This window comes from Hemicordylus capensis, chromosome 3 (assembly GCF_027244095.1).
Source record: "Hemicordylus capensis ecotype Gifberg chromosome 3, rHemCap1.1.pri, whole genome shotgun sequence".
Lineage (NCBI taxonomy): Eukaryota > Metazoa > Chordata > Lepidosauria > Squamata > Cordylidae > Hemicordylus > Hemicordylus capensis.
Window position 1 is genome coordinate 98679926 of NC_069659.1, and position 24883 is coordinate 98704808.

At 42.4% G+C, this 24883-nt stretch overlaps 1 protein-coding gene across 1 annotated transcript in view; it reads left to right on the forward strand.

Moving 5' to 3' along the window:
• The first annotated feature begins 15148 nt into the window (after positions 1-15148).
• Positions 15149-24883, forward strand: part of LOC128350419 (amine oxidase [flavin-containing] B-like) — a 107417-nt gene continuing 97682 nt past the window's right edge. The window contains exon 1 of the mRNA XM_053308711.1: positions 15149-15452. Within this exon, the coding sequence (XP_053164686.1) occupies positions 15401-15452 (52 nt within the window). The 5' untranslated portion in view covers positions 15149-15400. The remainder of the gene's footprint in view (positions 15453-24883) is intronic.

The window sequence follows — 24883 nt, forward strand, 5'->3', positions numbered from 1 at the left end:
AAACACACAATCGAAGGGGAAAGTTGGAATCATAATGAACAAACACACCTCACCACTCTAACCACAAATGATTATCTTTATAGTTGCACTAGGGAGGAGTGGCAGCAAGATAAAGCAAACCTAGATAAAGTCTCTCAGCTAAAGACACCACACATTCCTCTCAACAGGCCAACATTATTATCATCCCTATATTACAGATGACAAAACAGAGTATCTGTGGTTCGATATTTTTATTTAAAGGCTTCCAGTCTCTGACTGTCAGGGTAGAAAGTCAGGTATTCCTTCTCATGTCATCCCTTGAACTGAGCCTTACCACCTCAGGCAGGTGGACTTGTAGACTGTGCAAATGGCAAGCCAAACAACTCCCGAGCTTCATGTATATAAGCTACCTTTGACTTGGACTCACTATCCAAATGCCTGAGTACTGGGTCACGATATGGAGAGGTTCGTCTGCGGTTGCCGTCAACCCGTTTAGCGGCTACTCAGGAACAGGCCTTCTCCAGTGCTGCCCCTGGACTTTGGAATGCACTCCCTGTTGAAATAAGAGCCTCCCCATCTCTGGCCACTTTTAAGAAGGCACTGAGGACACATTTATTCACCCAGGCTTTTAATTAGATTTATAGTTTCAAAAAAATTTAATACTGGGTTTTAAATGATTTTAATTGTTAACCATCCAGAGATGCAATTTTTGGGTGGTATAGAAAATAAATAAATAGATAGATAGATAGATAGATAGATAGATAGATAGATAGATAGATAGATAGACAGATAGATCAAGGCACTAACCAGTAGGTATCCATGCCACAGTACTGGTCAGACTTCCATGGCTAGTTGGAAGAAACAAAACAGAGATGAAAGTTTGGGTGGTTTAGAAGTTAGTTAGTTAAATAAATAAATAAATAGTTTTGGTTTTGCCAGGGTACATGCTGTAAATGATGAGATGCCACAATGAGTTACAAAGATGAACGTGTGTACCTCTGGCAATTACAACTGTGCAGGCACCTCCATATCTGTGAAAAGCTTCTGTTGGCACACAGCCTTTGATAAACTATTACATATTCCAAGTACTGTAAAAATAATTCAAGCAATGTGCAACTGTGGGTTCAAGAAAAACATTTTGCCATTCTTCCGTCTGTAATGGGCTGTACTTTCTGGATTCCTGAGAGGCACTGCTTGAGATATGTTCACAGTGCTACAAGGCTTTCACAGAGAATGACATTCTCAAATTTAGCTATGAAAATTGTCAGTTTTCCCAGACACAGTCTTGAAACTGCGTGGTTGCGGTTATTCACTTACAGCATATTATTTTTTACAGCATATTACTTTTACTGGGCAATTAAGTCTTGACATTTAAAGATAGGGAAGTAACTAGTATTATAATGACTTTGGGGTATTTGAAATCACCAGACAATATTCCGGTTGCCAAAGGCCATTTCCCCCATTTTGGTTTGTAACTTAAATACCCATAAGAGATACTTTTGAACATGGAATATAAGGCATGTGGGAGGACACTTTAGAGGGATGAAAAAGGTTCTTAAAGAAAGACATAATTGTTCAACCCTTTTATAGTACAAATGTTTAGGGCCCTTGACCTATAACATCACTCAAAAGATATTCAGTAACTTCACAATATTTCTTTCCCACTGCTTTGCTTATGTAATATATTGGTGTGTTTTTAAAAGTTTAGTTTAATACATAGTGTGTTATTTGTTAAAGACTCTATCCTATATCACAATTCAATTTTTTCCACAAACCTAATAATCTAAGAATAAAAAGTTCATGACAAATTTTCTGGTGGAAGTATGGTATATAAACAGAATCACTAGATCAATGTTACAAAATTGGCAAATTAAAATTATAAGTAGCAGGAAATATTGACTGAAGTACAGGAACTCAATAGCAATATTAAAAATAGATGTGAAAAAAACCTATTTCAAATTAGCACTTCAGAAAAAGACTAGAACTTCATGTTCAGAGCAGGACTGTACAACTTTGGCCCTCCGGCAGATACCTGCTCCTCTGCCGCTTGCTGCCATGGGAAGTTTGGTGGTGCTACCCTAGCTATCATCAGGCACCAGCGGGGCATCTCCCAGTGCCCTCACATGATGCTGGCACACACATGGCCACCGGACATGCACGGAGGCCATGTGTGTGCAGGTGTCATGAGAGAGCAACTGAGAGATACTCCGCTGGCACACAATGATAGCTGGGGGGGATGGCCGCTGAACCTTCTGTGGAGGTGAATAGCAGGTATGGACCTGCTCTCCTCCCTGTTAAAGGTGTGGAGGTGTGGAGGATGTGCTGCAGCTTGCTACTCGAATCATGTTTTGTGCACATCCCTAATAAATTTGTGTGCACAACCTGTTGGCAATACTAAAAAAAAACGGTTCTGGTGTTAAGCGCATTGATAGATTATGAAGACAAACTAATTATTTTGGAAATACTGTATTTAATAAATTATATACAAGAGATAACAGGATGTAGACTTTCAATGGATTCTCACTGCTGGGTAAGCTGGGTAAGACACTAAAAATATATATTTAAAAATATTTTGATTACTGTGTGGGTGTTACTGGCCAGATATTGGAAGGAGCAGCAACTTCTGATGTTGGATGAATGGAGAAGGAAAATGTGGCAGAGAATCTTGGATGTCTTGTCTTCTAAAAGAATGTGGAATAGAATAAAAACAGAGACTCTAGAATGCTGGTTTCTATTGGTTGAATTGAAACAGACTGAGACTGAAGCTTTATAAAAACTTTAGACAAGAAGTAATAAATATTTTATTTATTGGTGCAGACTAAACATAATTATGTATTTCAATTTGCCTTATTGGTATATAATGTTTCCTATTTTAAAAATTGCATGTAGATGGTACAGTAGAACAATAAAATATTAATTGAAAAAAGCAAAGTCTTGCAATCTGGTATAAAATACATTTGTATACTCTAGCTTGGTTTGCATAATATATCCTACTTCTTATAGTCAAAGAGAGAAGCAAAGAGTTACATAGAAGCCCCTCAACCTTTGACCAATGAAAATCTCATTGAGCAACCATTTGGTAATGATGAGTAAGCAGGAGGCTGCTTGAAACAAAAATGAGTCAGGCACACAAATGTCATGAATGACAAAATCTAGGCAGCTTGTTAAGACATTGCCATTTTTCAACACAGAAGTTGTTCAGCAACATCAGTAACTAATGGGCACCTTGTTGCCTCTGCCAAAGTCAGCATTCAAAAGTAGATAAGACTGCTGTACCTTGTTACATTTCAGTGGTATCAAGTAGCAACCTCATCATGCCAGACAAACTTTGCCGACAGGGCTCCATCTACAGTGACGAAATCCAAGATAATTTCAAAGGCAATAACATTTTTGGTTTTTCTCCCCCCAATTTGCAAAACCACATTATGATGTGCCACCTCCTGGATCTAATTTTCCACATCAAAGTGCAGTTAATACACATTTTATTTTTAAAAAATGATCTCTTTCTTTGAATTAAAGATTTACTGGGCAGCTTACAATAATATTATAAAGTGAATACAAAAAAGGTACAATAAAAAAACCACAAATACTGAACAAAACCACAATAAAGGGCACTAGTGGCAGTAAAACAATAAAATTACTGGCCCACATGTTGCCAGTGTTAGGAAGGTGGAGCAAATCCACCTATTCTGCTCCAGGCTCTGGCTGCAGCCACCTGCACTGCTGAGGGCTTGCAGGAAAGCTCTGGTGGTTTGGGATACATGGACAAAAGCACAAATACTTTGAATAGCCTGCCTGCACCCTAGAAGTGCAAGTTGGATTGGAAACACACTGCTTGACCTCAGTAGAGTGGGTGGATCCACCAAGAGCCTGTAGCAGAGCAGGCTGATTGGTCTGCTAACACTGCACAACATGTGGATCACTGTGTGTTAATGTTTAAAAGGGGTTTAATCTGGTGCTAAATGAACACAGGATTTATAAGTGTCCTATTACTAGTTATAGAGGAGAAATAGGCTTGAAATGGCATGATATACCCAAACAAATCATGATGAAGACTGATAGCCAAGTCTAGGGTACAAAAAACATTAAGCCTGTCCTCACAGTCATTTGAATCTAGGTTTAATGTGGGTAGGGCTGCAGTTAGATCATTTTGGACCCTGGATCTAATGAGCTTACGCCCTCCTCCCTCTCCACCCCGACCTGCAAAATAAGGATCCTCTTTGTATATATATACAGCACCACAAACCCACAGATCTGGGCCAGAGTGCATTGTGAGGAGAGAAAGACTACATAATCCTCAGAGGATTCACACATCTCCTTGATCATTCAGCATCAGCACAAAACCACAGATCTAGGTCAGAGTGCATTTAAACAAACACCCACGATACAAGCCCCAATGGAGTCACACATCTCCTTGACCATTCACAAACTAACTGGGAAACAATATGTCCCTTGTTCTATAGTTGAAACACAACACCAGCTTGGACATATAGTGCATTTGTAAAGAAAAGAAAAAATTAAAACCACAATACATGCCCCTTGCTTCACAGTTCTTATGCAAACCTTTTGAATCACAAACCAACTTGCGCATAGCACATTTGAAAATAGATAGATAGATAGATAGATAGATAAGGTTTGTTTATTCTGATGTAAGTTAGTTCCACTTTTACTAGGTATGAAGTACTCTATGGATAGAGATTTCGTTCCAGCAGTTTTACTACAGTAGGGAAAAATTCATTAAAAATCACAAGACTGACCAACTTCCTTGAAATCAACATACAGAGTCCTGCCATCTTGGGCTACTTGTGTATCCAATCTCAAAACTCTAAGCCCAGCCATTTTGGAAATGTAGAGGTTTGGGCAAAAAGCAGTGGGGGGGGGGCATTGCACATGAAGGCAATGGACAGATTCCCCCACATGGGGGTGGAATTATGGTCCAAGGTGGGGCTTAAGTTCCAAAAGCTTTTGTAATTTTCCATCATGAAACAAGACACTTATAGGACTTTTTTGAAGTTTTTTTAAAATTCAAAAAATCATTACAATCAATGCATTGACTGATCTGCTTCAAAATCAACACACAGAGTCCTGCTAACCTGTCCTACATCTGTGCCAAATTTCAGAACTCTATCCAAGCCATTCCAGAAATACAAAGAGGGCCCTTTTTTCCATTGGGAAAATCATGGGGCCCTCTAGGAGAGTGTGCACAAGAACCTGGGACCCCAGATCCATGCCTGGTATTCCTGAATGTGGATTACCAACACTGAAGTGATTTTGTGAACCCATGTCAAGCTAGTTTTTAGCCCAAGATTCTCACCTTGGCATGTGTTCACACAATTACTCTAATTTTGGTAACCCACAATAAACCTAGATTCAAATGATTGTGGAACAAGCCTTCTGATTATAAGAGATGAGTCCTTTCAAGCCATTGCTATCCTATGGATTAGGGGTGTGCATGACTGGTTGGGGCACTTTGGTCCAAATTTGGACTGAACTGCACCCAAGCGAACCGGTTCAGTCAAACCGATCAGCTGGGCCAGTCGGTTCAATGATCCAGCCTTATCCGGTTTTGGAGTGGTTTGCGATCAAAACGCTCGAACCAGCCCTGTTCACGGTGGTTTGGTTTGATTAGGTTCTGCACATCCCTACTATGGATACTTCTGGCCCTATACAGATACATTGACTGTCACCATTACAGTGGTATCAGCAATGGATGAGAAGAAGGAGCTGGAGAAAGGGTTTTTTCCAAAGCAATGGGAGCCTTTCTGCTTAGGGATTGAATGCTTTGGTGACAGATGTGCTGGAACCCTGAGTCAACGACAGGTAATTTCCAAAGTGAGGTTGATGCAATATACGTTGCATTTGTGATATGATCAATTTCTGATATGATCGATCGATCAATCAATCTTTATTTTGATCACTGACCAGCATAAGGCAAGAAAAACTTTGAAACCGTGAGCATTCTAAATCAGCAATTACAGAGTAAAACTATGTAAAACTAGAAAGGTTTTATGGTTAGAGGAGATTAAAACTATAGTAGTTAATGATGGCTATAGAAATAAGCTATAGGATACTAAAAGGTTTAATAGGGATTGTTTTTAATGAAAGGCGGTATATAAATTTAACAATAAATAAAATAAAATAAATAGTTAAAAGAGATTAGAACTATAAAATTACTAAAAGCTATAGAGGTAAAAGCTGCAGGATTGTAAAAATTGCTAACCTATATGAACAAAACTGTAGGGAGCTATAGAATTAGTCTAAACGTTTAAAGATAAGGCTAAGTGCTAGTGGTCAAATCCCGGTGAAATTTGCACGCAGCTGCACAGAACTTGGTGACATCGTGTGATGTGGAAGGATTGCAGAGAGTAGTAGGGAGGCATAGAATTGGCCTGTGTGGCCAGGCAACCCAGTGAGATGCAGGAAAATAAGGGTCTTGCAGATGTGTTTATAGAAAAGGCAATGGAGAAGGAAGTGGTCTGCAGTTTTTACCTGCCCAGAGTCGCATGGGCACAGGCGTTCTGAGAAGGGGTTCTTCCGTTTAGCACAGCTGAGGAGAGGGCATCAAAGCTGGCCAAAGTGAAGGCCTTTCTGTGATTCGGGACCTCTAGCTGCTTAAGCTATATAGCATGTGCTGCTATATCTTCGACTTTCAGTGATGAGGAAGTCCAGGACCCCGTCTAAGTCCACTTGGCACTCTATATCCATTATGCACTGTATGAGGAGTGTTCTGGCCTGCTCATGGCCCATGGAGAGGAGGTGGGCAGGAGAGAGTACAAGGAAATGTTATATGAAAACCATTTTGTGATTTTATTTTTGATACTGCAATTAGTCTTTAGATTAAAAGAATGAGTTCTTTAAAGTTATGAAAACATGTGGGGAGAGGATAAGCAAGGATTATATGGAAAATCTGGTTGAGAATTAACTGAGAAACCTTAACCAGCAGTATTAATTCAAGAGCTTCTATTTTTAATCTTGATTATCAATGTCCTGGATTAAACAGAGGACCTGAGATTTGCGGTTTTGAATGTTTATAAAACACTGCAAATATAAATGAGGGCATGCATTAAGGTACACTATACAGCTCAGCTCATATACTGTACCTTTAATTCATACTCGGCTTGGAGTATGGATTTAAGCCCAAGTTTAATGTTAAAGTATTTACTAATGATTGTGTGTAGTTCTTGTATGTTGTTTTGGCAGGGAGTGCAAACCACTGCTCTCAAAATAGTGGCTGGGCCTGCTGTTGGCCTTTAAAAGGCTAGAATTTGATGTCACGGAGCAGGTGCGGCAGCTGTTGAAAGAAGCAGCCCTAAAACATATCTTCTTCTGCCCTTCCCCATAATGTCTACTATAGAAAATTGCAAGAGGTGACTTCATTACATTATGAGCTCACCACCACCACCATCCAGCTTCACTGGCTGCTCTCCACTGGGCCTTTATGTTTGTGCTCTTGAATATCTGAGCAGGTGTACACACATTCCACATCTAATGCTCTTCCTGTGTTATTTCTGAGGTATCTATTCTTTCTCAACAAGTTATATCCTTCATATCCTACATTCTAATCCTAGGAGTCATCCCTTCAAATCTCAGTTGTACCTATCAAGTTGTATTTACCTTCTAGTACCAAAAGCAGTCTCATTTTATTTCCTATACTCTGTGGATTAGTGTATGAATATCATAATATATGCAAGATCTCTGTTATAATTTTATTGTGGAGTTTGGTAGACAATTTCACAATTCTTTCAGTTTCCCATGTAACACCCACTGGTCTCTGTCTTCAGGACTTGTATTTTGTACTTTCCTTCAGGCTTTTGTCTCCATCCCTCCACCCTTCAAAGCTCTCCTAATCAGCCAAACACATTTTTTTCCTTAGGAGTCTAGAGCTTCATATGTTATCAAAGCCATATGTGACCAAACTACAGGGAAGTGGTTATTTAGTTGCTACCATGCTAATTTGATTATGTGTGAATTATAGGGATGTGCATGAACCTGTTCGGAGGCCCTTTTACAGGCCTTTTTAAGGGGCCTCTGAACAGGTTTGAACACTGGCCGGTTCGGTGGCATGAAGGTGGGGGGTGGGACAACTTTAAGGGGAGGGGAGGGTGCACTTACCCCTCCCTCCGCTTTCCCCCCGCTGGCGCTCCGTTTGTAAAGACCCCATTGGGTGGGCAGCATACCTCCCTCCCACCCTGTCCCCCACTTGGCCAGAAGTGGTGGGTGTGTGGGCGCACACCAGGCATGCGTGCGCACATGTCACACTTGCTCTCATGCATGTTGGGTGTGTGAGCAAGCTTGTCCATCACTTCCGGCCAAGGAAGTGGCCTTTACAAACAGAGTACCGGAGGGGGGAAAGTGGAGGGAGAGATAAGTGCACCCTCTCCGCCCTTAAAGTTGTCCCACCCCCACCTTCGAACCAGCCCCTGCCGGTTCCATACACATCCCTAGTGGTGGTTCAAAGGGCCTTAATCTCCTTTCCTCCAATATCCCTCAGTCCATCCATTGGAACAAGGCAGTAGCAGCCCAGACTAACAAGCCATAGGGGCAGGAAACGAGCCCCAGCTGCTTAGGTCCAGCAACTGCTCTCTTGCTGTAATTGAGCCACATGAGCTGGCCATTCATCTGATAGGGAAGAGAAATCCCCAGTCCTGGTCACACACTTGGATGGGAATTTCCTGGAAGAATGACTGGCCCACACAGCTCAATTAAAACTGGGGCGGGGCCAGAAGGCAGCGAGAGAGCAGCTGCTGGTACCAGAGCAGCTGTTGCTCATTTTCCACCCCTCCAGCTTATGGGCTGCTACTGTAACTAGAACAAAGTAAAACGTTTTGCTGCAGGAATGTGCCAGGCATGGCAAGGACAGTATATAAAGATAAGCACCTGATATATTCTGTATGGCTGGCCAATGCATTAGGGTTGCCCATTTCTCTCATTGAGGAAAACTAAGCCTTTGTTTCACTCTGAAGCTGCTAAGGGCCAGCAATTAAATAAGGAAGGGATGGGAAAGCGATAATACAAAAGTAATAAGCCACTGTCTAGCTTAGGCGTTTGCAGGTAGCCAGAAGCTCTATCACTGGCCTCTTTCCCCCAGACAGCGTTTCTCTCAGTACAGGGGGAGAACTCAGACAACTTTCCTCCATGATAGTATTGGATTCTCAGGGCTGAGAATAGCAGTATTCTGATCTGTCCTCTTCCTAGTCCCATTGCTCCCAAAAGGCAAGCTCAGCTGGATTAAATCCCCGATCAGTTACCCACATACAGCATGTGGCACTGCTCCATCCATTCCTTCTACTCGGGCAGTAGCTGCCAGTTTCTCACCAGCATCATGAAGAGTTGGAGGGCCTGACCATTCCCACCCAGGCTGGTATGTCACTGTGTGCATGAAGACTAGCCCTGGTCTTCTTCCCATGCAGCTGGAAAGCAAGTGGCTTTGCTGTGGGTTGAGCCAGTTGTCCTTGCCTGGTTTCCTAAGATACTGTTTACAGAGGTGGGACAAGGCAGTAGTGGTTTGCCACTAGAGTTGTACTTCCTGCTTGTTGGAAGTGAAGGACTTTGCGTTGTCTCTTGTCTCAATGACAGTGGAGGACAAACTAGTGAGTCAGAGGGCTAGAGGATCAAGACATTGGTCATCCCTTCTCTACTGCTCTGACACTATCCCTTTGGAATGTAGATTGCTAATCTTAGGGAGTTCCTTCCTTTCAGCCAATTCCTCTTCCCTTCTCTTCCTGTTCCTTTTACTTTGCAACATGCAAGCTCCTCTCCCCTGCACCATGTGTGCAGAGATGCAGAATCCATCTGCATCCAGCTAGCTAGCTAGATTAGAGATCCTAACTCCTCACTTTCCTATCCAGAATGGAGTTCTCTAATAAATGCCCTATATATTGATTTGAAACTATGAACTGGCTCCAAGTTACTTTACTCTCAGCATACACGCATGCCAAACTAAATTCCGCTGTGTTGTGCCTCTGTTATAATGAAAAAGAGTTTCTCCTACCAGAGAGAATTCCCAACACTGCTTACCTTGCAGGCAGACAGAAAGAAGGAAGACACCAACTTGTGCTAGCAAGAGGAGTGCCTCCACCTTTGTCCAGTTACCCAGTTTCTTTTCCTGCACCCACATTTCAGGCAGCAGAAATGTGGAGAAGCTCCACCAATCCTACATCCAAATATGCTGGGGATAAAATGAATTGCTGGTCAGGATTTTCTGATTTTACGACCATGCTTTTGTGGCAGGTAATGTTCCTGTTGAGCCAGTGGCCTCAAACCTGCCAATGCACTTCAGTCATGAGCAGCCAGGTAATTATTTGCCAGCCTTCCCCTGCCTTTCTTAATGGGGGTTGGGTGGCAGGAGTGGCCTGGGCATTACACATTTGTGTGTATGCCCCGTTGACCTAGTGGGAAAGTTTCTATGGCTGGTGATTTTTTTCCTTGGTTATCATTGGGTGATTCTGGTAGAGGGATATTGGTCATCCCCTCTGCCCTACCGTAGGTCTTTCCCCCCACTTCCATTCGCTTCCCCTCTATCTCACTTGGCAACATGCCCAGACACCAGGAGTGGGTGGGTCCATTTTATCATCTTCCTGTTGGCAGCCATGCAACCCTTCTGCTAGAATGCAGACATGGGTGGGGCTACCAAAAGTGCATCTGTGTCTTTAAAATGTTATGTGGAAAGCAACCCTGTGAATGGATGCTGTGGATTAGATAGTTGCTAAGCACCAAAGCCAGACTGATAACAGTGAGAGGTCTCTGGCGTGTTAATACCCTATACTGAGACAGATTTAGAAATGACTGGAAAGTGAAAAGCAGTCTTGTCTCAGCAGGATTATTTGCTTCAGGTCGAATGATAAAGAGAGGAGGGTGGGATTTTTATTAACTGGATGCAAATATGTTACTCCAAGTCTCTGAGACAGGAATTTGGTGATCTGATTGTTGGTGGCACTGAAATAAGACCACCTGATCAAGGCACAGTTGGATCTGGAAGCTCTCTTCTGCAAAGATAGAGATTGGTCTCTCCTGAGACTTACAGATTCTGTAACATACCAGAATGCTCTAGGCATATTATAGGAGGTAACCTTGATGATCAAATCAATGGATAGAGTAGGAATTTAACAGGGGGAATCACAGATGCCTTCAACATCTTCCCCAGCTTCAGAGGTCAGCAGAGAAGTTTAGAACAACACTGGAGAAGATGGGTCCAAGGTGATTCAAGCCCCATCTGAGGATTTTTAACCAGAAACAATTCCAATGAAAAAAATCACCCAATACCAGTAAACCATTCAACACATTGGATTGATATTGTATTTAATATAGCATTTGTGTGTGGAGGCGGGGTACCTATTGAAGATCTGGCTTCTCTGAAGAAACTGTCTGCCTTCTGGATAGCCACAGCATTTCAAAAATGCTGCCTTTCCTTCTTGCTCTACAGTGCACTGAGAAAGGAAGCAATGACATGGCATATCTTCTTCCCGGTGCATTTCTGGGGGGAAATCATCACACCTGACCCCGATGCATCAACCTGACAGTGATGTATCGGCTCGATGTAATCCAAGCCACTCAAGGGATCAAATGCATGGTTTGATCATTTCTGGAAATGGGTTAATACTGACTCAAATAATGACAGTCATGCATGGCCCTAATATTTGTACCCCACATTTTGGCCTCCAAAAGTGCCTTTAAAGCAGCTATGTGGCATATGCATGCTGATGTATCTGTGCTTTACTGCATTGCCCCCGAGACTTGTAGATCTCAGCACCAGCTATGGTGGAGAAAATACCTGGGAATAAGAGAGGATCTAGATGGGGGGCAGCCACACAACAAGTTAGCAAGAGACAATAAAGAGAATTGACTCAAATAGAGAACAAAAGGCTGCTTGATTGCATTGTAAACCATCAATGAGTGTTTCTTCAACATAGGAAGCTGTCTTATATTAAGACAGACGACTGATCCATCTAGGCAGTGTCATCTATGCTGACTGGCAGTGGCTCTCCAGGATTTCAAACTGGGGTCTTTCCCATCCACAGTTTCTGATGGTACTGGGACTTTCTGCATACAATGCACATGCCATACCATTGAGCTACATTCCAATTAATCAAGAATAAGGGGTTAACATTCATGACTTTTACTGCATACACCTAATGAGCAATAGTCTTTGGGTACCTGGTCTGCAGTTGACTTTGAGATTCATATGGTCTCACAGCACTCACTGGTCAATTCCCTGGGGGGGAAATGGGGGCTAATATTAAATTCTGGCATGTACTTACAAAGCAACCTGGTCAGCTGGAGAGTTAAGTGTATATGTGTAGAATCTTGTTTTATATTCTGAACTCTAGAAGATTTTCTGGGGGAAATGATATTCAATTTGGAATGCACCTGAGCATTACATGATGGACAAACTAATAATTTAAACCAGATTATGATGAACATTGGTAATGTCTATATGAGAAGCTGATCTTGGCTGCTCCCCATAAGAACCAAAAGATTTTTCTTTTAAAATGTGATGTGCTGCCCAATTCTATGCATATTTACCAGAAGTAAGGACACTGAATATTTACTCTCTAGTGAGTTTTTTGGGGGTGGTTTAAATAATTTGCTTGCTGCTTTGATTGGTAACTAGCAAGCCAGAGGTTGCTGGTTCAAATCTCTGCTGGGATGTTTCGCAGACTATGGAAAACATCTATATTGGGCAGCAGCGATACAGGAAGATGCTGAAAGGCATCACCTCATACTGCGCGGGGGATGGCAATGGTAAACCCCTCCTGTACTCTACCAAGAAAATCACAGGGCTCTGTGGTGGCTAGAAGTCAACACCAACTTGACGGCCCACTTTACCTTTACTTTATTGCATTGCTTTAAATAGTATGTGCAGCCTATACATTTTAAAATAGTATAAATGGTACTATATTATTTTTAAAAATATAGGCTGCATTACTATTTGTACTATAGTACAATTAGGTCAAAGCAACATTAACTTGAGAGACAGAGTGAATGCTCATTGAGAATGACAGTGACAATGTGAATTATGCAAATAGAGTATTAATAGAGTTTTGGAAGTGGGCACTTGGGCTGCAACAGAGCTAAGGGACTGCAGTAGAGGAAGGGAGATGCAGTAGAGATGTGCACAAATTTGTTCAGCATTCCATTCAAGGAACGCCGAACAGGTTCGGAACCCCCACATTCGAACTGGTTTGAGTGCAGGGGTGTAGGAGGCTTAAAGGTGTGGGAAGGCTGCTCTTACCTCCCCTGTCGCATTTCCACCTACGGAGGGGCTTTTAAAAATGCTAGCACAGGGTGGCTAGAAAACCCTCTTGCTGCCCCAGTCAGCATAAAACCCAGAAGTGGCGTGCACCCGCCACATACGTGCACATGTGTGGCAGGCACATGCCACTTCTGGTTCTACCCTGACCAGGGTATAATGCGGCGGGGGAGGTAAGAGCACCCTCCCTGTGCCTTAAAGTGTGCACAGAACCCCTAATATGCAGACATAGCCAATGGGGTAAGATGGAATGGCAAAAGAAAAAAAATGAGGAGGAAATGGGATGCCAATATGGTGGTGAAGCAACCCCAGACTGCCAGTGTAATAATGTTGGAGCTAGGACCCCGGCGGCATCAGCTCTCAGATGAAATGTCTCATAGTGACCACTGTGGGGGCAGTTTAGGGTCATGGATAAAAGTGCTGGACTCCACCTCTCTTTGTTCTTCCAGTGTTAGTCTCCATTTTGTCTCTTCAGAGATGGCTGTTTGCTTTGGTCTCTCTCTTCAGCCATGAGCTACAGCTGAAATTAAGGAGCAGGCATTTTCCTTTTGTTTGTAACCTTTTCTTTAAATAAATCCTTGAAGTTCTTCAGTACTAAAGAATTGTCTCAAGATCTCTTGCTTTGCTGCTTTCTCACCAAACTGGTTTTGCTTTACTATTTGGGGACTGAACCAACCCCTGCTAAACTGGGCAAAGAGGCACCTTTAACGTGGTGGTTCTCTTTATTTAGCAGGGGGAGAGTAAGTGGCCTATCCACCCCCAGCACAGTACCTCCAGAGATGCTGGTGTCTACCTTATGTTTCTTTTTAGAATGTGAGCCCTTTGGGGACAGGGAGCCATTTTATTTGTTTGTTATTTCTCTGTGTAAACCACCCTGAGCCATTTTTGGAAGGGTGGTATAGAAATCGAATAAACAACAACAACAACAACAACTGCCATCCTTCCCCTACAAATAGAAGGTGGGATGCATGAATGAAGCTAGGAGATACAACAGAAAGTGACAGCAGAAGAATCAAAGCTAAATCTGGGTTGAAAATGGGGCTGTTGGGTGGAAGCAGCAAACCCAGTTGGTAGGTATGAGCAAAAGAGCAAGACAATACTTCCGGGAAGAAGATGACATAGTGGCTAGTAATTCAAATTGCTACAAGCAAGCTATAATGAAATTTGGACATATCCAAAAGTACTTTCTGAAGAAGCCATAGGAAGCTGGATTATGCCTCTGAGAAAATTGGAAGGCACCATGCAACCAGCTGAACTTTATGTGGTGCCATTTGGCATCAGAACAACAAATTGAGCGGGGCACAGAAGAGGCAAAGTGCATTTCTGGGTGGGCAAGCTGTGCCCCATGTGTGAGATTTCTAAACCAGAAAATAGGGGCAGCTACTTTTCAGGAGACACTTTCACACCCTCTGCAGTTGAGCTGCACTTGACTGTAATGCCCCAACATGCCAATGCAACATAGCAAGCAACACAAGAAGAATGATGGGGATTGCCATGTTCTACTTCTGTTGGTATTCCTGTTATTCAGAAGCTTGATTTGTAAAGAACAGCTTCTTTCCGGGCCTTTAACGGCTGATGCAGAAATCCAACAGGTGAAGCTCCCCTCTTTTGTTGCATCTTCAAAGCAGGACATTTAATTAAAACATTTCTATACTGCAAAAGCGATATGAACGTGTGTTGTGGTTTTTTTTACAACCAAGAACTAGCAAGATAATAAAACAACAAAACCAAAACAGTTTTTTTTTAAAATGAACAATAAGCAAATCAAAAAGCAGTACACATCCAAATGGTTGGAGAAATACAGCAAGGGAGAGCGACAGCCAGTCACGTATCTCAAATCAAAGGTTGCAAAAGGCAAGCAGTAATTTGTTGAAGACTTTGTGATATTTGTGTTGGTGCTAATAAATGTACCCACCGGCTTTGACTCCGTTATTCTTCAGGCTGCCCCTGCCCCAATTTTTAAGTCCAGTTGAGACTCGACCATGGAGTCTTCCCTCCAGCGCCTTCTCCTCAACCGAGGGCTTGATAAGAACGCTGCAGGCGGGGCTTCCGCCGGGCAGAGCAAAGCAAAGCGAGAGGCGTGTGTGTGTCTCATTTAGGCTGCTGCTGCTGCTGGCGGAGCTCACTCCCAGGAGCTTCGGCGGCTGCAGAAGGAGCATCCGGAAAGCAACCATGAGCACCAGCAACAGATGCGATGTGGTCGTTATTGGGGGAGGCATCTCAGGTCAGTGCAGTAAACGAAAAAGCCCCATCCTCACCCTTCATGGGCAGCTCTACATCATCAGCTGGCTGGAAGGAGGGAGATGTCAGGGCGCGCGTCGCTTACAGGATCGGGTCCAGCGTGGTTTTAGAACTTGTGCCATTTCTTGAGTGGAGAAATGCTCTTAAACCAGCTGCGAAGCTGCCGCTGCTACCTCCGGAAGTGTTCGCTACTCTCTTTTTCTCCTCCTAATTTGCTCTTGTTGTGCTCTTTACGCAGCAGGCAGTCATCCTGCTCCAGAACGCGGGGGATGCAGGCCGGTTGCTCTTAGGGGTGCTTCCACAAACTCCTCGTCTCTATCCAGCCAGCAACTAGCACGCAGTCACTTAAAGCAGCGAATGCTCTACTCAAGCCTTACAGTAGAATTAGCTTGAACGTCTGCCGGAAACAGTCTTGCAAGCCCGAGCTCTGAAATGTCCCATAAATACATGATGGTGACATAATATCTGAACCATAGTTGTTAAATGTTGGTACCTGTATGTGTGTATTCTGAAGCTCTAGTTTCCTATAAATGCTCTCTATCTTATCCAAGCCTTGAAATGAAATAATTATTTCATTTGAACACCCAGGAATTGCATATTTAAGCCAACTATGTATTCCAAGACTGAAAGATCCCTCAACTAAGAGGGAGGCTGTTGCAGGTTCCTGATGTACATTTATTTATTTCCTCTGGTAGATCATTACTAGTGGTATTACTAGTAGTAATATTAGAGCAAGATAAAGCTGAGAGATACTGAAGTAGATAGGGTATAAAGAGGAAAGCATATTACTAGCAAAAATGGATTGATTTGTTCTCCTGATATTTTTGGAAGAATTTCTGAAGAGAGGAGTACCTCGATAAAAATTGTAGGGTGGGGCAGCAAGAAAAACCAAAGGCAAGGTCTGTTTAGCCCTTTCATCTTCCAAACATCATTATGACATCACCTTATTTCATTTACAGTTGACTGTCATGCCACCTGTTACACAGTGGCTTTTCTTAACAATAATGTTTACCCCTATCTTTTCTGTCTTTTTTAAAAAGGAAAAGTTGCTAGTCTTTTAAAATGATTTTGTGCTTTTAATTTCCAGAGATCTTTTATAGTTGGATCAGTTTTACTTACTGTTGTCCTAACTGTGCTTTGAATTGTAATGGTTTGCTAATGTGTCTATATTTATTTATTTTTCTGTATGGTATTTTAAAACTGGTATTTTAAAGATGGTATGTTTGGTGTACTATGGCTTTTATGCTGATGTACCATAAACCTCCAAGGCATCTGCCCACCTAACATCATGCATTTTGTGTTGTTTAGTGGTCAGAGTGTCTGACTAGGACTGGGGAGGCCCAGATTCATATTTCTCCTTACTTGATCAACTTAGGCCTATCACTTTCCCAGCCTAAGCCACCTCACAGGGTTGGTGTGGGGAGAAAAGGAGCATGATGGCACATTATTAGCATTATTAATTATGACATGTATATCCTGCCCTTCAGTGTTCTCTCTAATTTTTTTCATCTGTGTGTGGAATCAGTTTTGTTCTGGGCAGCAGTATCAAGGCAGTATGTGTGCACATGCATTCAGAGTGGGGCCTTCCTGATTCAACCTGAGCGGGATGTAAAATTAACTGAGCAGACATCAGAAAATGTGTGAGCACATGCCTTAGAGGGAACAGTGCTGCCCTTCTGCTTGGATATAATTAATTTCCATGTCATGATTAATAAATAGTGCTCTCTAAACACTTCTGGCTCTGTACGTTTACCAACTGCATAAAAGGTGGAAACTCAGAAGATGTGATTTCCCCTGGCAGAGAATGGAGACTAGAGATGTGATTTTCCCTGGCAAAGATGGAGAAGTTGGGCTTGTTTAATTTCTGTCATGTCGCTTCTAAAGTCAATAGAAGTCATAGCTTCTAAAGTCATAGAAAACTTGCCATAAGAAGTGGCTTTTGTATGTGCCTTCATGTGGGGTGGGTTGTGGTAATGTTATAGCTAAGTTGAGATCTTGGTCTGGGTTGAGAGGTTTAGTCTGAACAATTTAAAATAATAAATATTGTATTAATATATATCTGTCTTGATGTAATCTGTCTGCATTAATGTATATCTGTCTTGAGAATTACTGGCCATTATCAGGCTGCAATTGTGCACATCCTTACAAGGGGAAAAGGCTTATTAAATCAGAGGAACACATTTCCACATGAACATGCAAAGGATTATAGTGCATATATGTTTTAACGTCGACACTTTTTGTGGCAAGGTAGAGGACAACTTTACAGCTTCCAGGAATGTTCTCCTAAACCTGGCTGTATTCATTTTTGGCATCTATCTCAAATGTGCTAAACAGGGCCGGACAAAGGATTTGGGGGCCTAATGCCAAGTGAGATTTGGGGCCTCCTGCAATTCATGTGGCACCACAGGCATTGCTCAAATGTTGGAAGAGCCTTTTCTACATCCCACCTCATTGGGAGGGTTGTAGAAAAAGGCACAGCAAACAGCCCCCATAGCCACACTCACCCTGACAACATTGCCCCATAGCCACACAGAAAACTGCTTTATACTGAGTCAGACCATTGGTCCCTCTAGCTCAGTCGTGTCTACTCTGACTGGCAGCAACTCTCCAGGACTTTTCAAACAAAAGTTGTTCCCTACCATACTCTACCCTCCCTGCAGATGCTGCCAGGGAGTGAGCATGAGACCTTCTGCATGCAAGCATGCAGATGAACTTCCAATGAGGAGGAAGCAGGTTTTAAAATAATTCCCTGTGATTCATTTTGTAAAATCTTATTTTGATGCAAATATAAGAACAGACCACACAAAACTATGTCTTTTGGGTGAGGGAGGAAAATGTTTAATTTTCATCTTTGCAGTCTGCAAACCTTTGCAAAGAGTGAAATTAGGTGGGTGTTCTGCTGAAAGCTAAAAGTCTCAACTGCCCCGCCCAGAAAAATGTATGCCCTCTTCACACATTATGGTCAACACTCTAAAATCTGGTCCGCCCCCACCTCTCTTCATTTATTCATGACTTCACTCACTCACTTGTGGTCTTCCAGGAAGACCACAAGCAGGAGATGAAGCTAAACCCTTAAGATTTCAGGCCCAGACTAGACTTTTACCACCCTTGCCCCCTGAGTTTCTTTTAGCCAGAATCAACAGAAATGCCAGATTCATCACAACACACATCATTGTTAAATGAATAAATAAAAGTACAGCACATCATAAAGAACTCCAAAAACTTGCAACAACTGGAAATCTTATAGAAATTATCTCGTCATGTATCTCCAACTGTGTAGATTAGAACTCATAGATCTCAAATTAGACCTATACAAAAGCCAAACCCTTCATGATTGGACAGTGCTGCCTAATAAAAATAAGAGACACAGGTGAATTATATCAAAAACCTCAAGGCTCAGACAATACTTACTGAAGGAGAGCTCTGCCTTCAAGGAGCCCAGAGTGGTGTTCATGGTTATGCTTATTCTCATAATAACTGTGTTAGGCTGTCTCTCAGCCAGCCTGAGAGAAGTGACAGTCGCAGTCACTCAGTGAATTTTATGGCTGAACAGGATTGTGACTGCTGGTCTGCCCAGTCCTAGTTCAACACTTTAACCCAGGGCTGCACAACTTCAACTTTCCTGCCTATTTTGGACTACAACCTGTAATCCAACATCTACAAGAGAATTAAAACTCCCGTAATCCCTTACTATTGACCACTGTGGCTGGGGATGATGGAAGTTGTACCAGAAACAGCTGGAAGGCCAAAGTTGTGCCCCCCTGCTTTAACCACTACACCATGTGAAAAAGAAGGAAATAAAAAGGAGAGTAAATTAATAAGCCTTCTCACTTCCTGCGATGCTTGGGGCTTCATTCTGTGCTTCATCCGCACTGGATGTGAGCTGCTCCTTTGTCAGAGTGGGGGCTGCAGGGGTGCGGTTAAGCTGTTGTGATGTTGACGCCAGGCTGCACCCCCCACACCTGGGACAGGGGCTAAGTAGCTTGTAAACTGTCACACATTTTTGAGGTCCCTTAGTGCATGCGAATGGATGTGCAGCAGGAAATATATCATCCATCTTGATTGGAATATTAACATAGGCTTTATCTGATTGTTTTCTTCTGGGGTCATCTTTCACCTCTCTAATACATTGAATGCTCATAAATCTGGTATGGCACTGGCAAGAGAAAGCTATAGGGGGAAAGACCTTTTTACAAGAAACTTAGTAACTGACCCCAGCCATGGCAATTCTTGCTGAAAGCCAGCCACACAATCACGTAATGGAGGGTCTTTTATTTTTCTGTTTACATTTGACAAGGAATCCATGCAAATGCATCATTTACATGCCCATTGAGTCAGGCTAGGTGGTAATATGTAACCTCGGCCATTACCTTTCTAAACCATTTGGATTTTTATGTTGACTGAAGGAAATTAAAGGTATGCTGATGTGGATCTTGGTTGTTAATGAACAACAGGTAAAATCTTTGTTCAACCAACAATTAAAGTCTGAAACTTCAGGATTACACTCTCTCATAATGACCTAGCAAATGTCTCAAGTTACAACCAAGTCAAATGTGAAATGATGAAATAATTGTTTCTCAAGGTTAATGTTCAAGGTGGTGTAGTATGAACTTTATGTACCGTCAGCCCAGTAGCATCAGAAGCATGATACCTCTTCAATCCTTGTCCCTATTTTAGCATCTTTCTTCAAAGTCTATAGACTTTTACCCTTCACAGCTACTGAGCTCACTGGACAGGAAGCTTGAAGATGCTGAGAGAGGCTTAAACTTTGTATCACAATAAGTTACAGAGCATTCCTGGGTGTGCTTGCTACATAGGTTTGCAGTGTTATACCCTTTGGCTGCAGTCCTATACTCACTCACCTGGTAGTATCCCACGGTACTCAGCAGGTGTGTAGCAAGCTGCCTGGTGGCCCAGGGACAAAGTTTCCTGGGCGGCCCCTGGTGTGTGGGCTTTGCATGCATGACTCACCACCCAATCCATGCTCCCTCCTTCTGTGAGGGCTGCCCTTGATTTTTTTTGGGGGTACTCACCCTGCCACTGACCTCTACTGCTTGCTGTAGTCCCACTGCTCATACTGCCCATAATCTTCACTGCCGGGGGAGCAGGCCACCCTCCGTGGTGGAGGGCAGACTTCTCCCCCCCCACTCCCAGCCGGCCCATTGCTTCTTCCAGGCCTTTGCACCTGCCGCCTGCGCACTCCAATTATGTATAGCATCATGTGTCATGTAGACATGCAATGCTATCCATAATCAGAGCGCACAGGCACACAGGCCCAAAGAAACTGGGGGCCAGCCAGGAGTAGGGCGGAGAAGCCTACCCATCGTTGCCATGGTGGGTGGGCAGCTCACCCCAGAGGTGAAGATTTTGGGATTATGGGCGGTATGAGCGGTGGGGCTGTGGAGGTCAGCAGCAGTGCTGAGGGCAATGCTGGGCAACAGGGTAGTGGCAGGCACTGGTGGCCCAGGAACATTCACACCCCCTTGTCCAACGGAAGCTACGCCCCTGGTACTCCGTGGGACTACACTTCTGAATAAATATATATAGGATTGCACTGCTAAGGCTTGGCTGGAATGTATTGCAGATGATTTATATATAGTTTGCTGAAGGATGGAACGGGAAGGATAGACAATAGGAAATGGGGGTGTTAATAAAACATGGTATAGGAGCTTCCATGGTCCGCTTTTGAGGTATCAGCTGTTGGAGGCTGGAAGATAAGGTGTGCCATTGGATAGGAGACATGAGTTGTGGGTGTGGGCAGAAGGGGCTATGTTTCACCTTGACCCTTAATCAGCCCCATTTGCTTTAAGGATGATAGGAGATAACTCTTACCTCTGACTTGCTTCCCCTTAAACTTTCACCCCATACTCTCTACCTTGAAGAAATCTATGTTGATTTCAGTGGAACCTGTTTCCTATTCCCACACTTCTATTCCTAGATAAGGAGGCTGTTCTCACAGCAGCCTAGCCCAGATTGGGGCAGCCTAGTCTGTGCTAGTCTGCTCGTGGAGTGCTGGGATCTGCATGGATCCCCGTGGTCTTGTCCAGCCTAACCTCACTCCTGAGCCCAGCTCTTAGCCAAAGTTAAGGGAGCAAGTGCTCCCTTAACCCCGCTGCTGGGCTTGTGTGTGTCCTCGGCTCCACGGAACCAAGGAGACACAGAGATGGGCACCTAGAGCACCTATCTGATAGGGGGAATAATCCAAGGCACTGCAATCGCCACACGGTGCCTTGTGAGATATGCAGAGGCTGGGATAATAAGTTCCCACCTCTGTTTGCCTGTGCTGCTGGGAGCAGCCTGGATAGTCATCCAGCAGGATATGTGGGTGTGCAGCTTGCACGCTGCAGGGGCTGCACACGATCGTCTGGTGGAAGGTTGAACCCTGCCCCCCCCGCCCATGAGTGCAATCATGTGAATAGCGACAATACGTATGTAGCTTGGGAGTGTTCCTGGATCCACAAGTCTCTCTGGTTTTTCAGGTTGACGCAGTGGCTAGGGCACTTTTAATCAGTTTGGGCTGATACGTCACCTGCGCCCATTTCTTGAGGTAAATTACCTTAAAACAGTAGTATATAGTCTGGTAACCTTCAGGCTTGACTACTGTAATGCACTCTATGTTGGGCTGCCTTTGTACATAGTCTGGAAACTACAGTTGGTATGTAATGTGGCAGCCAGATTGGTCTCCGGGACAACCCGAAAAGACCATATCAGACTGATCAAAAAACAAAACAAAAAACACTTCACTGGCTACCAAAATGTTTTGAAGCAAAATACAAAGTGCTGGTTATTGCCTATCAGGGTTGATAAACATTTGTGTGTGTTTTTAAACCATTTTTAAATTTAAATTTAAATACTATTTTTAAAAATTGATTTAGAAAAAAACAATTAATAAAGAGCCTAGGTCAAAGATATCATCAAGAATGATAATCATAACTTCTAATTATATTATATAAACATGTTAACAGCAGTATATGGGGATGAGAGATAGCAGACCTGATCAGTCTTATTCTGCTGGTGGTGTATATGCAGCACACACACAAAGTCAAGCCCCTGCTCCCCCGCCCCAGATGCAAAGACAAAGAAAGTCAAGGATGAATAGAGGATTTGGGGGGATGGAGTAGATCTGAGCAAAGAGGAGTCCTCTGTCTATAAATGTGTGGGGTGGGAAGGGGAATAGAAAGTGAAACTAAAAGTAAACAGAACATATTCATGCAGTCTGAGGAAACGTTTTCTGTGTGTAGCTTCCATTGTAGAAGGGAAGCATCTATTATGGCAGCAGGCTATAAAAGAGACTCCATTTGGGAATATTTTAATGAAGTTCTTGTACCGGTGGGTAAGAATGGCATGCGTCAAAATGCAAACAATGCAACCATGAAATGCAAGTCTTGGTTGCTCGAATGAAACAGCATTGTGAAAAGTGTGTGCCTACTTTCTAAAACTGAAACCTACTTTTGTCTCTAAACATGTCGTAAGGTTATATCAGACAACAAGAATGTACTTTTATAGAAAATAATGATTAAATAGGATCTGCCTGAGTAGTTAAATCAAGTTCTTCTGCGAAATTATTTAAATCATGGTTTAAATTCATTTGATTTAAATAAAATCAATCCTATTGTTAATAAAGCCCTTAACAGCTTGGGTCCAGGGTTTCTAAGAGAGCTCTTCCTCTGTCATGAACCTCCCTCCCATTAAGATAATCTGGGGAGGTCTGGTTATGGTTACTACTGACTTGTTTGTGGCTGCCCCAGAGCTCTGGAATCCACTCCCTGTCAAAATAAGAGCTTTTCCTTCTCTGGCTATTTTTTAAAAGATTCTTTTCTCACCTGTTTTCTCAGGCTCTTTGATTGATTGATTAGATTAATTAAAATGGTTTTTTAGTATCATAAAATTGTGTTAATAATTTTATCCTGTTTTATTTGTTGTATTTTAGCTGATGTACACTGCCACAGGGCTCTGTGGTTGCCAGGAGTTGACACCGACTCAAGGGCACACTTTTACCTTTAGACAGCCTAGGGATACACATAGCAGGTGGTACATAAATATGATAAATAAATAAATCTTCAGAGTGAGAAGTACACAACTCTTGTCATGGAAGATATGCAAACTGTCCCCACCCCAGAGCCCACTGGAAAAGGACTGCTCCTTGCACATTATCCCAGAAAGAAGAAATAGACATGACTCATGCCTGATGCTTCTACATAAAGCTTCTCCAAGACACGTTGTGGAATGAGGTTTGGGACTGTAGCTCTGTTGCTTGAAAGGAAACACAGGCATGAGTTATATTGTGTCTTGGTTGTTTAGTTAGAAGATGGGCTAAGATTATTAAAATGATATACAATACAGAACAGGTAGCCATGTTCAGTGTTTCTGCCACAGACTTCTGAAGTTGTGCTTATTTCTTTACTGGTCAGAGCATATGATCTTCAACAGACTTTCAGCATCACATCTGATATCTGTATAAACTAATTGTAATCACTGTATTTGGAAGGAAGATCCTTTCTTAATGGAATTTGCAGCTGTGGAAGAGGAAAAAGATGTGTGGGCATATCCAGAATCCATTTACTATAGTCAGCAAAGGGGCCCTTGCACATTTTAGAATTCTTGGTCACAGCCAGGTTGGACTGAGAGATCACAGTTGCTGAGACTTGAACTCTGCCCCATCTAAGGCTGATAATCCATCCATTGCAACACAATGACTAAAAAAAAAAGTTCTGACGCAGCTGCTGAAAGGGACAGTAAACAGACAGCATTAAAATGAAGTTTGGGGAGACTATTCCCCCCGCCCCACCAAAGTTACCCTTTATGCAGAAATCTTTTTTGTGTGTTTCACAGATGTAGAAACAGAAGTGCAAGTTCATCTTCTATACTATATGCAGTATTTGAGACGCAAAATGCTTGCAAAAGTATGTTGTGATGAATTAACTAAACTTATCTGCTTTTATAGACACATCATGTTATAAATTCTGGCATAATTACTTAATGGTAGCTTCTTAAAATGTTGACTTAATGTTTGTTAATTGTGTATGTGTGCAGTTCTTATGGACAATCTAACTTTTCATTGAAAATTAGCCTTTATTGCATTATTTTAAAATAATTCTACATATAGGTATTATAGGCCACTTTATAATTGGTGCACTTGGTGTATAGTGATATTCCTCTTTAGAAATCATTCTTTAGATGCTAATTTAGGCAACATCATAATGAGCAAAGCCAGGTTCAGTATCTTTTCAGCTAAAGGAATATATTAATGGCAATTCTAGAATTAGGCATCTGATTAGTCAGATATGGTGAAGTACTTTAAAAAATCCAACTAAGGATTCTAGCATTATATATAACATAATCAAGGATAGAATTACAAATATGTGTAACTGAAAGAAAAAGAGAAAATAATAATTATATGGATTATATCTACAA